The following is an 18024-nucleotide window of genomic DNA, read 5'->3' as shown; positions in this document are numbered from 1 at the left end:
TTAGTGCACAAGTTGACCTGTTGACTAAATTATTAACTAGCATATGTTGACTCAAGTCTGTTTTGTATATAAACAGCTCTGTAACTAACTTCTCTCTTAATGAAAAATTCTGTTGTAGTTCTTGATAGAACTTTCTCACATTTTCTTTTTCGGTTTGTTACTTTCCTTCTCACTTTCACATCCAATTGGATAAAAGAATAATGAAAAAAAAAAAAAAAAACCTATTGGACTAATATAATGTTGAATCTTCATCTTTTAGCTTAAGATTTTAAGTGAGATGACAATTTCCAACTCTTGTGTTTGCAATACCTAACCATCGTGTGTTTGGGGTATCTAACCATTATTTATTACTTTTTAAAAGATATAGACTAAAGGCAGGCCATCGGTGCCCAAATCATGTGTTTGGGGGCATCTAACCATCCTTTATTACTTTAAAAAATACTAAAGGCAGGCTATCGGTGCCCAACTTGTGTTTGCAATATCTAACTATCCTTTATTACTTTAAAAAATACAGACTAAAGGTTGTAGGACATTGTGCATAATCTTGTGTTTGGGGGTATATAAGTCATAACCATCCTTTATTACTTTAAAAAATATAGACTAAAGGCTGGCCATTGGTGCTCAACTCTAGTACTGTTTGCAGTATCTAACCATCCTTTATTAGTTTGAAAAATATATACATACTAAAGGTAGGCCATGGGTGCCCAAATATTGTGTTTGGGGCATCTAACCATCCTTTGTTACTTTAAAAAAATATAGCCTACCATGGGTGCCCAACTCTTGTGTTTGAAGTAACCATCCTTTATTACTTTAAAAAATATAGACTAAAAGCAGGCCATAGGTGACCAACTCGTGTTTGCAGTATCTAACCATCGTACTACTTTGAAAAATACATACTATAGGTTGGCCATTGGTGCCAAAATGTTGTGTTTTGGCGTGTCTAACCATCTTTTATTACTTTAAAAAATATAGACTAAAGGCAAGCCATCCGCGTCCAAAAACAAAGAAAGTTGCTATATTAGTTTGTAGGGAGTAGTTCGTATATTTATCATTACTCTCTATATATACACAATAAACTTCATTGGATATGAATAAAACATGTCAACCTTTTTCAGAAAATGAATATGACACATCAATGATCAATCGGCCGTTTTTCCGAAGGACTCTTTCGTAGCTAGAAGAGTACCTTCAGCGTTTGTCAATAACCAGGGGAAGAATTTCTGCCGAAAATGGGAAAAATAAATAAATACATCAGTCGAGTTAACAAATTGACATTTCTCCAATGGTGGATTCTGATTAATTTTCCATTTGAGGTTGACATTATGGCCACTCTGTTTTGAACATATTGACATCTACACTCAAAAAAAGAAATGTGCTATCAATACAAAGTTCTACGCGTCTAATTGAGGCTGCACATACAGACATTGAATGAAGCACATATAAGTCAATTTTCCTAGTGCATTTTCCAATGTTTCTTTCAATGCTTGGCCTTCCTTGCGTTAACCCCACGTTCAGGATTTTAAAGGAATAAAAAACTTCCCCACAACTCAAAAGTTCATATTATAGAAATAGTTCAAAATCCAACTCAAATAAGAAGATTAGATTTATAATATATAATTAACAATAATCTTATACATATAAGTTGAGATCTCATCTTTAACTTTGTATCAACATAATAGTAATTACATAAAAATTATTCATTGCTCCCATTATCACATAAAATTATTCACTGATCCCATTATCTTATAGTCAATTTGGTATTGATGCATAAACAACCATATTACTTATTAATATTGTGGTGGTTTGTTGAATTATCGAAACCCACGTATGGTTAGGTAATTAAGATTATCACCTCTCTCTATTAACTTAATGAAATTGTTTAAAGAAACGAGATTATCTGTTGTCATATATATGTTAAATTTTTCTCCTTTTTCAATTCATTCTCATGATTCATCTATATTAATTAAACATTACTATTAATTACGCGTAATTTTGAAAACTAATAACACATACTATTGCTTTATCAGATAGTTTTATTAAGTCAATAAAGCGCTATTGCTTTATTAGATAGTTTTATTAAGTCAATAAAGCGAGGAGACTATCATATGTCACTGAATGTTAGTAATTTTCCAGGATCAAAGAATCCAAATTCACAACACATTGCTCACGCATAAATTGAAGTCCACACGCACACCTTTGATAGTGCTACATGTTCCACATCAACTTCAAAATGTTAATTAAAATTATCCCAGAAGGCACGTAAACTGGGATAGAGGAGCTGAATACTTGAATCCCATCCCAAAATTATTGTAGGGCATGTGAATCACAGTTCACATTGATGATTGATCAAATATTGCTTAATTTCTTTAGTGCTCCATATTCCAGGAACTCCATTGTTGTAAACTGGTCAAAACTACAATAAGCAAAAGACCAAGTTGGTTGAAAGATAAATTGTGGAAAAACGTGAATCACAGTCAATGTTATCTTATGGTCTTTTACGCTTTTTCATAGTGCTTCAAAAAGTGTTTCTGGCCGTACTGGGATGCATTATGTATATATATAGGAATATCCCTGGCCATATAGTTATACCAATAACTTAAATTCATTGATCTTGTGGTGAGGGGAACACAGAAAAAAGACAAAAGAGGAGTCTTCAACAGGGAGGTATAATATATACTACTATTCTCAAGTTTTGCAACAATTTTTTCATCTATACATTTATCATATTATTAGTCAATTTCTCTTATGAACGTTATGATTTTTCTAAAATCTGGACCTCAATTCTCGCAAGTGCGATTTGTTGATAAAAGACAAAAAGATACTTTCGAGAATTAAGTGATGCATATGCATGATTTACTTAGGTTGGCATCTAAGAATTTTAGGTCATATTATATCATTATTTATACGTACCTTGGGGTTAGGGTCCCCCTTAATTCTAACATATGTTAAACTACATAAGGGTAGAATGTATATACTATTACTTTTTCAGTAAGGTTAGGTTAATGTCATCTTAAAGACATTTTCGACTCTGCCTAAAAAATATTGTTTCAAAGTCAGAATTTAATTAGCGGTTGTTAGTTTGAGAGGGGTGTTTCCTAGTATTTGAAAGATGCATATCTTGAACTCACATTTGACCAAAAGGTTAGGGTGGATTAACTCTTTCTCTCATATAGCTACACGTCATTCTCAGGTATGCACCTAAAATCCATCCATACTTAAAAAGTAAAATAATAATAAAAAAAAAGTCTTCAATAGGTAGGTAATGGCTACGATAATCCTATTAATTTTGCATTAACATGGGGTTTAATCAAGTATTAGACTAAATGGGGTTGCAATAATAAAGTTGAAACCAATCATGTAACACTTGAGTTAATTTTCTTTGCTTTTTTAATTTAAATATAAAGACATACTATTAATAGAGTTTTCCTGTAGCAGGTATGGGGACAACCAATTTTGCTCTAGCTGGTATCGTGACCGAAAAGCTTACAGAAGAGAACTATGAAAATTGGAAAGAAAGTTTGAAAAGCTACTTGATTGCTCAAGGTCTTTGGGATGTAGTCTCTGGAAAGGAAGCTAAACCGAAAGAATCCGAACCAAATTATGAAGCTTGGACTAGAAAAAATGCCATGGCCTTGCATGCCATGCAAGTTTCCTGTGGTGCAGATACAATTTCCAAGCTCAGGGGCAGTGAATCAGCCAAGTATGAGTGGGAACGTTTGGCGGAAAAGCGTCCACCGCCATTGCCGGAGGGTGGTGGCTTGTTTGCAGACGAAGGTAATTAATTCTAGTTTTATTAGTTTTAGTACTAAAAAAAGTGTTTCTCAAAAAGGGTTAGGCTATTGTAACTCAAATTTTTTTTTTATAAGTTTGTGACAAAAATTCTGATTATAATTAGATAGATTAAAAATAGAAAATATTTTTTTTATGATTTAATTCTATTGGAAAAAAAAAAACTTATCTATAGTCTGTCTTTCTTGTGAATATATATCCTAATTTGGTTTTTGAAGTGCATAAACCATTATTACAAGAGTTAACTTTTGCTTGCGAGAGTTCATAAAATCTTTTTGAGCCACAGAAAAAGAAATTTAAGTTACAGAAAACTCCTAAAATTCTTATGATGTTAAATCTGTACACAAACAATAATTAACAGGAGTTAACTTTTGCATGCCAGAGTTCACAAATACTTTTTAACGTCAAAAAAATAAATTCTGAATTTCAGAAAATATTTAAAATCCTTATCATTTTATTATTTTCTTATGAAGAAACTCCTTCTGTAGCAGGAACTTGGAACAACACCTTTCAGTATGAAGCCCTCTACAAGGCTGTGAGCAAAGGCGATTGGGTGACCACCAAACATTTCCTTGATAGCAACCCACAAGCCGTGAGAGCGAAGATCACATTAACCGGTGACACTGCTCTTCATGTCGCCGTCCTCACCGGGCACGGCAAGCTTGTGGAGGAGTTAGTGAGGCTAATGTCCGACACAGACTTGGAACTCCGAAGTGGTCTCGGCTACACAGCCTTTTCCGTTGCAGCCATCAATGAATTCAAAGAAATGGCCAACATAATGCTTAGAAAGAACCCCAATTTGGTATGTGTGAAGAATGATAATGGACTAATCCCAATTGTTGTGGCCTCCCTTTATGGTTCAAAAGATATGGTTCGCTATCTTTACTCCAAGACTCCTATTGAAATTCTGAGTCCTGAAAATAATGATCGGAGTGGTGCCACACTACTTAATTGTCTTATCACAGATGGGATTTATGGTGAGTCCAGAAAACAGCGAGTTTTGATGAAATTAAACGATCACTTAAGGGATCGATGTAATAACTTTTCCAAAAACCTTGCTAGTTAATTTTTCTTTTGTTTATTATTGTAGATGTGGCTTTGAATCTGCTAAAAAAGTATCCACTACTTGGTGTCACAGAAGATTTTCATAGGAACTATGCAATCAAATTGTTGGCGCATAAACCTTCGGCATTTCCAAGTGGGCAAAAGTTTATATTTTGGAAACAGTGGATCTACTCATGTGAGTACTCAATTAATTAATTTCTGACCAATAATTTTCTATCTTATTGCTCAAATATGTGAACTGATTACTAAAATAACAATATATTTATTATAAGGTATGTGTGTGAAACAATCTGGGATAATTCACCACCATGATGATGAATGGCCCCCTAAAAAATTTGGTGACGATGAGGAAAGCAATATTATAAGGTCTCAAGAATGCTCAAGTTATAGCAATTGCTTATTAAGACAAGGTCTATTATCATTTCTCCTTTTCAAGTATTTTATATTTAATCATCAACTGCAATATTTTATTAAGTGATAGTACAAATAACGTGATATGTATGAATTTCTTTCTTTTTAAATATGCTCATCTCACAATTGTTTTCAATTATAACGTCTTGATTGCAGTGCGCAGTTTATTCATTGGACTAATTTGGAAACTCTTAACTTGCTTCGGTATGTAGCATTTCCTTAAAAAATTCCATCTATATATATGCCTTTCGGCGACAATAAGATAAATTTGTTAGAGCATTAATATTCAATAAAAAATTATCAATTGCAGTCCCTGACATGAAGCATATATATCATACAAAGTTGAGGCACGCTCAAGTCCTTGAACTCCTTAACTGCATTCTCAAGGAAATTCTGAAGTTAAGTAATACACAACTAGAAAGAATTGGATTTGATCAAGCAATCTACGATGCGATCAAGCACGGAATAATTGAGATTGTTGATGAGTTGATTGAGTGCAATCCTGAAATAATATGGAGGAAAGATAAAAAGGGTAGAACCATCTTTGCTAATGCACTTGTGCTTCGTCAAGAAAAGATCTTTAGCCATGTTTACAGATTGGGTGCTAAGCTTCGCATAGCAGTGCTTCGTCATGATATATTTGGTAACAATTTTTTACATCTAGCTGCCAAGCTATCTCCTCCTTCAAGACTTGATCGTATCTCAGGTGGAGCTTTGCAAATGCAAAGAGAATTACAATGGTTTAAGGTGAGCATACAAATACCCATGATCATTTTTTTTAACTATAATATTATATATACAAAACTGAGATTCTGATGAATTATTTTAACATCACATTAATCATAGAGAGTAATTGTCACAAAGTGAGAAAAACATTAATCATAGAGAGTAATTGTCACAAAGTGAGAAAAACTTGTACAAAATAATCTTTTCATCTCATTCTGTTATAACATAACAAAACCGTCCAATTCAAATGTGTCAAATTTTTTTATATATAAACCATGCTCTATTATTTATCAGGAGTGCAAAGCTGGTGCCACCAAAATACATGGAAGAAGTCAATGAAAACAAAACACCAAGTGCATTGTTCTCAGAGGAGCACCAAGTTAATAAGAGAAGGGGAAAGATGGAGAAGAACCACAGCAGCTTCGTGCATGGTTGTAGCAACACTCATCGCCGCGGTAATGTTCACTTCAGCTTTTACGGTTCCCGGTGGCACAATAACGAAACGTTTCCCCATCTTCTTAAAGTACGATGCATTCCTCGTCTTCGTCATTTCGAATGCTTTCGCCTTGTTTGCTTCTTCGACTGCTGTGCTAGTTTTCTAGGAATTCTCACTTCACGCACGAAGAAAGAGATTTTCTCAAATCCTCGCCGACGAAATTGATCATTGGTCTTTTCTCTCTTTTCTTCTCGATGTAACCATGAGGGTAGCGTTTGGTTCAGCTCTTTCAATTGTCCTCCAAGCAAGATTGAAATGGGTGGCCATTCCAGTCTTTGTTCTTTCTTCAATCCCGGTTGTTTTCTTTGCTCTTTTACATTTCCTCTTCTCCTTGAAATGGTCTCTGCACATATTGGCGAGACTCTTTGACAAACCGAAGAAAGGATCTATGTTAGAGGATAATTAATTGTATTTCAAATTTATGTACTTTAGCATGGAGGAAATTAATTGAATAACTTATGTTTTAATAATTATATATTTGGGATTTATTTTTTATGTTGGAATTGGAGTGATTAATCTTAATTCACACAGCCACAACGTGATGAACACTATGAAAGAAAACGTGATTTTTCTCTATTATTAATCTGAATGACTCAATTATAATGAAAATTTTCCATCTCTTTTATAGCAGGAGACTACATAATAATCCTAATTAAAAACTACATCCTAATTCAACTTAAATTAAGAAAAAGAAATATATATTCTCAAATTCCTATTCCTAAAACAAGAACTTAACTAAAATGATAATTCTCCTAAATCACAACTACTTTAAACAGGAAATTAAATCAAACTAACATCTTCACTTCACGGTTGTGCCGTGGCATAAAGAAATCTTCGCCGTGGCGGGCGCTCCAATTCATCCGTTCCTACACTACTCTTTTGCGCACGCCGTGATGAAATTTTTCTTGCCGCCGCATCCAGCTTCTGGACACACCTGGCCTCTTCCACTCTTTCAACTCTGCAGCCTTTTCTTCTTCTATTATTGCCAAGTTAAGACTCCAAAAATGGTTTCAATTCTTAATATTAAATTAAAATTTGAAATATGAAACGTAAAACTAATAACATAATATTAAGATTTAATATATAAATAGGGAAATAACAATAGTAAATTAAGGAATCAACTATTATGATGCAAAATTTAAACATAAATTGCGAAATGACTATTACTAATTTAATAGAGTTAACGACTTTTTCCACCCAAATAATGGTTTAACGACACTTTCTTATCCACAAACATTTAAAATACCACTTTACTACCAAATTTATATTTCAGCGATGAACAGAGTGCAAACTTGGTCTAAGTTGTTGAGGCTTTTAAAGAGGGGAGGCCAATGAGTTTTCCGGTGGTGGAAGGTTGGGTTTTGGTGGTTAAGATTGATTGGAATTTGACTTAAAAGGAGTGGCTGCATAAACCCTAATCGCTCGATTGTCAGGGTCGACGAGAGTAGAGTTTGAAGGGTTTTGGTTATTGATGATCGGAGAAGAGAATGGTGGTGGTGTAACGTCACAACGATACCAAAATCAGAAACGGAATATAAATTTGGGAAGTAAAATGGTATTTCAAAAGTCCGTGGGTGGGAAAGTGTCATTTGAACCATTATTTAGGTGAAAAAAAGTCCTTTACTCTAATTAATATAATGCAAATCCAATAATTAACTTTTTTTTTTCTTTTATCTAGTTGTACGTATAATTTGGGGATTCGTACTTTAAACCTTTGATTTTAGAAAAGTGCTACCCTTACAAAGAAAAATACAAATAGGGCGTACAAAGACAATTGTCATCTTTGATTTTCATGATTTCTCTTTCTTTCTCTCTCTCTTTTTCCATTCTTTCTTTGTTTTTTTCTTCTCTCTCACCTCACTTTGTAGCCCTCTTTGTATAGGCCTTTGTAAGGATATCATTTTTCTTGATTTTAATACAATGTTAAGTTGACATCTGCCTAAAACTTTAAGAAATATTTTCATATGTAGCCAACTTTACTAAGTTTAATTCTCAAAATGTAAGGTTTTGTTTAAAGAAGATTTAGTCATAAAATTACATAACTTAACCTAACTCCTAACTACACTTTTAATGAAAAATAACAAGGACAAAAATAGCTAAAAGGCATTAGACTATCAAGTCTAGTAGCATGGTCTAACATGTTTTAATTAGACAATCAAACTACACTACTATATGCTAAACTTGATCTCGACTATTGAGTCTAGCATAGTCTAGCGCTATATATTAGTAATATAATATTTATTGTTTCATTAAGGATACAATTGATAAGTTATTGAATTTTATAACTAGATTTGTACTTTAAATAAAACCTGTATATATTGGAAAATTATGATTATTGAGTTGACTATATATATATATATACTTGAGCTAACAAGTGAGGGATTAACATTATATTACTCTAGTACATTATAGCACCACTAAAATAGTGTTTATTTGTACTTTGCCATGTATTAAAAGCTAAACTCATGTAAGATATAATAATTTTAATTGAAAAAACTTCACAAAATGGATAGTACATTACAAATTCAAAGATACGCGGGAAAGTTGTTAGAGCTACACATGAACTATAGTGATCTTAGTCGTATACAATTCTTTGCATCTCATGAGCAAAATCACTTACCATTAGTCACATATCTTCGGGAAGAAATATGGGCTTACATTGTAAACGCGTTATTGGGTATAATGAGCATTTAGAGTCACTTATACTAAATCTGAAGGGTGTTTATGTCTTAAAACCGTTGGGTTTAACGTAAATGACAATTAAACTTAAAGTTTAAACAAGTGACAGTATAAACTCAAATGTTATAATATAATGATAAGAGTAATATAGTATAACCTCTATAAATTAATAACGATCATATAAATTCTATTAATTAATCGACAGATTAATAGTTTATTAATTTATAGAGTATATTTACGATTCCACGAGCACACATTTAATTAGTTAAAGATTCGTTGTATTTTACCAATAAATAAATTGAATATGAATTAATTCACTAAATATATATTAAAGCATTAATTTAAATTCATTGTACTTATGTACTTAATTAAATAATATTCATTGTATATAATTGTTGAGGATGATACAATAGCTTTGGAGCTTGCTATGTGCAAGGAAACACTCAAAGCATCAACAACACTTTATAATTTTTTATTGTAATTCTAAAATTCAACCCCAGAACTTTTAAATGCAATGAGAAAAATTAGAGATGAGATCTAATAAGATTTAAATTTAAAAAAAAAAAGTAACAATAGAGTCATATTTAAATAAAATATCATAGTTAATTAGCAAATTATTTATTTATGATAGGAATTGTACCACATAGTTATGTAAGGTTTTCTAGAAGAATATTATTTTATTAATTTACCGAAATTATTAATTTAACTTACTAGCCCAAGTTGGAACTGTAAGAAATTATTATATAATAGAGGTTATTAATTTATACAGGTTATACCATACTACTCTTACAAAGCTTGTATACAAAGGTAACTATACAAAGTGATTACCCTTTACTTGACACATCATTTATCTTCATTTAATAAATTGATTTTACAAATTTACTCTCCTAATTATTATGTGACAAATCACTTTGTATATAAACTTTGTAAAAGTAGTATTATTACAAATAGTCTTTGTATATAAACTTTGTAAGAGTAGTATTGTTGAAAAGATAACCCTTGTTAGCCTAATATGTTATATGGAGGGGTAAAGTTGTAAAATGCTCTGAAAATTAATTAGCTGTAAAAAAAAGAAGTTTATTTTTTTTGTCAAATGATAGCATTATTAATCATAGGTAACAAAAGGGAAAAAGACAAAGTAAACAAATAAATTATCTAATAAATTAAGTATACATATCTATTTTGTTTAACATTTTTTATTTTATTTTCTTAATTTTATAATTTGCATCTCTCATATTATTATTTTAAACTATTATATCATTAAAAAAAAATTATAATAAAAACATATTTTCTTTTATTTAAACACTTATTTTTAACTATTTTATTGGAAATTATATGTTTGGATTTTTTCATATTTATTATATCTAATTATTGTTTTGTTTGTTTTATTTATTATCATAAAAGACAAAAGGATTTTTTTTTTTTCTTATTTTTTTGCCTTCTTGTTAGATCTTGTGTGTTAGATAACGGATTAAGCTAATGCTGGTTATCTATAAATGAAAATGTTACTATACTATAACGTTTGGACTTATTTTAATTCGACTAAATCTCTTGGTCTAATTGTTACTTATATTAAACCTTAAGTTTTAAAGCCGTTTATTTAATTATATAGGTTGTTCTCTAGAGTTAATTTTTTCTTCTGCATTTTGCACTTTTCTATGTTATGTCTTTTCCTTTAAGGTTCATATTTCCCTTTAACTTTGAGTTTCAATTATTTAAAAANCAAAAAAGAAAAAATAGTTAACTACACCTAGAAAGTTATGAGTAATAGAATTATTTAAAGTTAAACGATCTTAATATTTATTTATTTATAATATCATCAATATTACATCACTATTATTTAACAATCTATTAAATTTATAATGTTTTTATTTTTACTAATTAATATAAAAAATTAATATTCTTAATTAATTAAATAAACAAAGGAAAAAAAATATGTTTACGCTTAAAACTAATAAATAATCGAGTAAAGATTTTGATTTAACTAAATTTTAATTTATAATAAACTATTTAAAGATATTTTCGTCTTGTCATTCAAATATTAATAGAAAACACTAATAAAATTTGACGAAAGATGGGAAAGTGTCATTTTGAAACTTGACAGGTGGGAAAGTGTCGTTTTGCCAAACCTTGGCTAGGAAAATGTCGTTCTCCCATTAAATATTTGATCAAAATTGCTTACCTATAATTAAACTTTTAGGAATTTGATTCCCTTTCTTTGTAAACTTGATACTTTGTTGCAGAATATATTGCATATCCTCTTTGGACAAACATGCGCACATTTATGGGTGCGTTTAGATGGAGGCATATAAGATAGTGGGGATAATCTTCGTTTATTTTGTAAGATTCTGGTGTTTGGTTTGCAAATAATAAAATATTATGAGAATCTTTTTTTGTAAATAGTGTTTACTGTTGGTAATGTGGGGGGTAATCTGATACCCTCCCCCACCCCCTGAATTAAAACATTACTGGGATAATATGATTTTTATACCTACTTTGACCTTAATTAAATACCATTTCGGACACAATTGCCCCCCAACCACCCAAGACCACCACCGATCGTTACTCACCACCGTCGGTTGCCGATGTCAGTCACTGTAATGGTGCATGATCGGTGGGATTTGGCCGACCGTGCACCGGTAAGGCCTTTTCTAGCCATGGATCACAGATCCATGGCCGGAAATGTCCAGATCTGGCCGTTTCTATGGCGTTTCACGACCAAAGATGTGGCCATCAAATGGCCACAGCCAGATTTGTGGCCGTTTCATGACCACATCTTTGGCCGTGAAACAGTTATGGATTTGTGATCCATGGCCGAAAATGGATTTGTCGGCGCACGACCGACCATATACGACTAGTTGTACGCCATTCCGTCGACTGTAGACGACGGTTGGCAGTGGTGGCTAGCTGTTGGTAGTGGCTTGGGGTCGGTGGGGGTGATTTTGCTACAAATTAAAGTTTTATATGACCGGGGTGTTTTAGCAAAATTTCAAATGTAAGGAGTTAAAAGAAATCATTCAAAAAATAATATTATATTAATATTTAAAAATGGTGCAATTTAGTAATCTATGTTACATGCCCACCCATTTATCTTTCCAACCAAATATATTATTCATCAATTTATTCGAACCAACCAAACACATTTTCTAAACATTTCCAATAATCTATTTATCTTTCCGTTAATATAAGATCCCCTATAATAAAATAGTATATGATTCAAATGCCCCCTATTAGTTAAAGAACATTATATTATGTCAACTCCTAAAGTTAGATTATTTAGATAAACTTAATAATTAATCCATAGTCAATTGAAAGGTTATCCTTTCGGGGTTGGTTACGCCAACTTAATTCTAATAAACGACCCCCCTTTTAACATTCGTGAATTATTTATGATTGTGATTTTTAAATTTTATATTTATAACAATCAAATCAAGATTATATGTTTGGTTAATTCACTTTTTAACATCATAATCGTTACAGAATTTAACATACTTCAAATTGCAATGTAATTAACAATAAATTATTATATATTCTTTTATTGGCACGCTATATTAAAATTATTCTCATGATCATTTTATTAGAAGGGCTCCCAAATATCTAAATTCCTATTGGTATTCATGCATAATTGCACTTTAATTATGAGGATTGACTTTAATTTCATATGGAAAACACGAAATTTAATAAAATTGTTGCAATGATCCTATGTCCCTGTTTTTGCTTTCTTTAAACCCAAAAATACTATATATATATACGAAAATGATAGAGCCACCGAAGGTTGCGCACCGAATCTGTGCACCGAATGACGTGACACAATCCTGACCATTGATTAATATTAACTGATAATGAATCAACGGTCAGAATTTTGTCACGTCATTCGGTGCACNAATAGTGTAACACTCACCATTCGCCAGCCTCCACTCACCCCAGGGTTTGCGATTTTAGTGTTTTTTTGGGCTCGATTAGAGTTTGTTTCTAAGGAATTGAAAGGAGATTGATCTTTGGAGGTTAATTAGGATTGTTTTCGAAGTGATTTGTGTTGTTTTTCTGGGCTTTTGAATCATTTTCGACATTGGAAATCGACGTTTGTGAAGTTGGCACTCCACCTGTTCGACAAAAAGCCCAAAAAACGAAATTAATGTTAATTGACTATCCTGCTCTTACTTATAACAGACTTTTAACTATCATATCCTTCTTCATAACGAAATTGATTAACATAATTATACTGTAAATAGTAAAGTTATATTTTGAAACTTTTTGGGTAGAAAGTATCATTAGGTCATTGTATGGATGGGAAAAAATCGTTTACTCTATAATATATAATACTAACTCCTAAAGTTAGATTATGTAGACAAAATTATTAATTACTAATTAATTAAGCTCATCGTATCACTAATCCATTGTAAAATGAGAGTTTAACCTTTTGGGGATTTTAGCCAACTTTATTCTAATAAATGACCCCTTTTAACACTTGTGAATTATTGACATTGTGATTTGTGAATTTTATATTTATAAACCATACTTTACTTTTAAAATTTTATTCTATTTTACCTGATTTGATTGTTGCTACAATCAAATCAAGATTACATGTTTGGTTAATTCACTTTTTAAGTTTTAACATCTTAATAGTCAGAAAATTTTACATACTTCAAATTGTAATGTAATTAACAAAATGGAAAACGGTAATCATATAAATTATTATATATTGACGAATGTCGTACTTTCTTTTATTATCACGTGATATTAAAGTTATTGTCATTCTATTCACGATTGAACACACAAAATGTCATTTTATTCTAGTCAGATTGATGGCCGAAAACAACTAGATCCACGACTATTTGGTCATTTCTGGCCTACAATCTGGCTAGAAATGGCTAGATCAATGCACGACCGATCAGATCCGACCGGTCATACACCGTTTTGATAACTGCAAGCGATAGACAGCAATGATGGCCGACAACTAACAATCGTCTTGGGTGATTGGGGGTATTTTGGGTATTATTTATATAAATAGTGAGGGTATTTCTATCCAAAAAAATTAATTTATGAGTTTATAGAAGTCATTTCGCAAATTTGGGTTAATTGTTATTTAGTAGACATATGAGGACATTTGTGTCCAAAATATTTATTAATTAAGGGTAAAATTGGTATGAGGTGTTGATTACCCCGGTAATAAAAAAAAACACTCATTTAGACAGTAATCGAATTATCCCCTATATCATGGTTGTCAAATCGTGTATCGTATCGTGTATCGAAAACCTAATTTTTCGAATCGTATATCGCGTATCGTATCGTATCGTAGGATACGCCTTTTACAAAAAATTAATAAAATAATAAAAAATTTCTAAAAATTAATATCATCCCAATGATCAATTAACAAATTTTGTGGTATTATTGACTTTAAATTATGGTATTACATAATCAAAATTAATCACAAAATTAAAAATCTATATCATTTCCTCTCAATCATTCATATCATTTCTAAGATTAATGTCAATATCTATATCTCCATTTGTGTTATTATTATCGTACAAAATGAGCAATACATCTTCCTTTTCACTTTCCCCATGCAAAATGGGTAAATTTGAGCAGGTTTTAGTGAACTGGTTTGGGTGACCCAAATTCGACATGAATTTTTTTTTGGATCTTTGGCCCAAATTAATAAAGTTGTATCGATATTTTTAAGGATACAAGCGGATACGTATCGTATCGTAGGATACATATCAATGTATCGAAAGGTTTAGGATACACGCTCTGATACGTATCGTTAGCGACCCGTATCGAATCTTATCGTAGGATACGTATCGCATATCATAGGATACTAACAACCATACCCTATATTACCTACAGTAATCACTATTGGTATTGATCGATTATCAAAATCTTTCATTACTAGACACCCAAATGTTGCACTTACCGAATTAAAAGATAGATTACCAATGTTATATTTTATGACCCCGAATCAAACGTACACCTAAAATATGATAAAGTAACAAAAATCTCTTTTTAATTTCATAAATAATAGAAATTTCTCTTATGTTAAAATAAACGATAAAAAGACAATTTGGTAATATTTAGTTATTTACTAACTCATAATAGAGTAAGTTTTTATGACCGACAAGATAATTTTTATTATTTTAAATACTTTAGAAGATTTTTTGTTATTATATCATACCTTAAGGTTCTTTTTTTTAACCCTAAATTAAATCATATTCCATATTAAGAGGTAATGACCTAAAATTACGAGCTTAAACATGAATCAGCTCCCCCAGAAGTTGGTAATTACATAATAAAATATCCTTCCCTCAAATGCTAAGTTTACTGATACTAGGGAATGTTCTTCATACTGGGAATTAAAAAGATTATTCCAACTTGAGAACCGAGATTAATTGCTATGTAATATCACAACTACTTCACCATAAATCAACGATTTTATTTATATTGTTTATAATCATATCTTTATCTTATAATATTTAATTAGTTTCTACGATATGGAGCTGTCGCTTTAAGGAAAATGCTTTAAACAATATTTTGAGCAGGCATTTGAATAGTCAACACAAGTACACAGAACCATGTGCAATTTTCAATAAGCAACTACCTTCCCATCAATATAATATAATATATTTTATGAAATTCAAACCCCTAAATTAAAAGGCAAAATTAAAGAAAAATGAGTTTATCTTATCATCAAATTGGCAGTCCACTGAATTTCCATCTGTTGGTTAGTCATGCGTGTTTCTAATTCAATGAATATAAATGATGATGCTATGGAGAATGTGAAAAACAATTAAATATCAAATATAATCTAATTAATTAATTTTCTCTTATTATGTATTATAATATATTTTTTAATTAAATTATTGATCTTTCCTGAAGCAAGAAACGGTTAGCTATACCCATTCAAATAATATAATGTAACAAAGAGATGCAATGTCCCATGCTCCATAGCCGACACTTATCATATCTATATATATTTATAATAATGTTTATACAATTTGATTCTAATATTCATCGGGGTTATATTAATCCTAACATCAATGTGAAATCTATATATACTAGTTGAATAACATTAACAAGTTCAATTAATAAAAGTTGAATATATACCTCTCGAAGTTGCATGTTTGGACACCAATAATGCTACAGATGCCGATTTTTTTGTCCCGAAGGACGTGACATCTAGTTAGACGCGATCACGTTAGAGACAAAACACGTCTTTCATGAATAAACGATCGTCCAACAATTATGGACACCCGTCTATCTTTAATGGACGGCCGTTCATCACGAATGGATGACCGTCCACCAATCTCGTACGAAAATAACAATGGGCTTCCATCCATAATATATGGACAGGAGTCTATTTCCTATGGACTACTTCCACCTCAAATGGACGTCCATCCATAAATTTTTAAAAATATAATAATGGACGGTCGTCCTTATTCAATGGACGACCGTCCATAGGCAAATAAAAAAATTTATTTGCTTCATACAAATACCAAGGTATTGATTATTTTGAATATTGTAGTTTTACTTCTCATTTAGATTACAGACATATTCTTATGTTGGTAAATGGTCTATTGATTTATTTTGATTTTGCAGGGCTAGCAATGAATTTCGTGTAAAACAAAAGCATCATTTGACTTCTAAAATCTAAAGCTTTGTATTTCCCCATATCAGAGACCAATAAAAACTCATACATTTTTTAATATGTTATTATTATTATTATTATTGAAAATAGACCCCGTCCATATAATATGGACAGACGTCCACCCTTGTTCTTTTATAATTTAAATTATAGACGGGCGTCCACCTCAATAGGAAATGGACTCCCGTCCATCTAATATGGACGGGAGTCCATTGTTATTTTGGTATAAGAATTCGTTCAGATTGGTGGACGATCATCCATTTCTAATGCACAACCATCCATAAAATATGGACGGGCATTCGTAATTGTTAGCCAGCTGTTCATTCGTAATGAACGGTCGTCCATCAAATATGGATGGGTGTCCATAATTGTTGGACGATCGTTCATTCAAGAAAGACGAGTATTATCTCCAACGTGGCTACGTCTAACTGGATGCCATGTACATCGGTAAAAAAATTCGGTGCAAATTATTGGTGTCCGTAGCATTATTCATTTGGACACGTAAACTTTATATTAATTATCTTGCAAAAGCACAACTGTCCATGTCCGAGTTTTTGCTTTCTTTAAAGCCAAAAATACTATATTATTAAGGGTTAATGGTATTAATACCCTTAAAGTATGATAAAATAATAAAAATCCTTTTTTAATTTAAAAAATAATAGAAATTTATCTGGTGTTAAAATAAATGATAAGTGGGTTATTTGATAATATTTACTAACTCATAATAGAGTAAATTCTATGAACAACAAGAGAATTTTGGTTATTATATCATACTCAAGGGTCTATTTCTTTAACCCTAAATTAAATCATATTCAACATTAGAGGTAATGACCTAAAATTAGGAGCTTAAACATGGATTAGGTCCCCCATAAATTGGTAATTCCATAATAAAATATCCTTTCCTCAACAGCTAAGTTTACAGATACTAGGGAATATTCTTCACACTGGAAATTAAAAAATAATTCCCTAAGATTAATTATAATTAATTACTATGTAATATCACAACTATTATGCAATAGAAACATAAATTCAATGCTAGCTATTTAAATATAATAATAACAACTACTAAAGCAAAAATAAATTGTCAAAATAAATGCAAAAATAAAGAATACCAGGAATTAACGAGGTTCGATATTATAACCTACGTCCTCGAGTGTTGCAAAAGAAAACTCCACTATCTCCAAAGAATATTACAAACTTTTTGGGCATATTACAAATA

The 18024-nt window shown here is 31.2% G+C and overlaps 1 protein-coding gene across 1 annotated transcript in view; it reads left to right on the top strand.

Annotated features, from left to right (window-relative positions):
* Positions 1 to 3437: 3437 nt before the first annotated feature.
* The window catches only part of LOC116133838, a 44660-nt gene continuing 30073 nt past the window's right edge, over positions 3438 to 18024 (top strand). Inside the window, exons 1-6 of the mRNA XM_031419542.1 lie at positions 3438 to 3774; positions 4281 to 4766; positions 4880 to 5029; positions 5127 to 5264; positions 5422 to 5469; positions 5576 to 6012. Of these exons, the coding sequence (XP_031275402.1) occupies positions 3438 to 3774; positions 4281 to 4766; positions 4880 to 5029; positions 5127 to 5264; positions 5422 to 5469; positions 5576 to 6012 (1596 nt within the window). The remainder of the gene's footprint in view (positions 3775 to 4280; positions 4767 to 4879; positions 5030 to 5126; positions 5265 to 5421; positions 5470 to 5575; positions 6013 to 18024) is intronic.

Source organism: Pistacia vera, unplaced genomic scaffold (assembly GCF_008641045.1).
Source record: "Pistacia vera cultivar Batoury unplaced genomic scaffold, PisVer_v2 Contig1001, whole genome shotgun sequence".
NCBI classification, from domain to species: Eukaryota; Viridiplantae; Streptophyta; class Magnoliopsida; order Sapindales; family Anacardiaceae; genus Pistacia; species Pistacia vera.
This window is presented reverse-complemented; position numbering and strand designations above follow the sequence as displayed.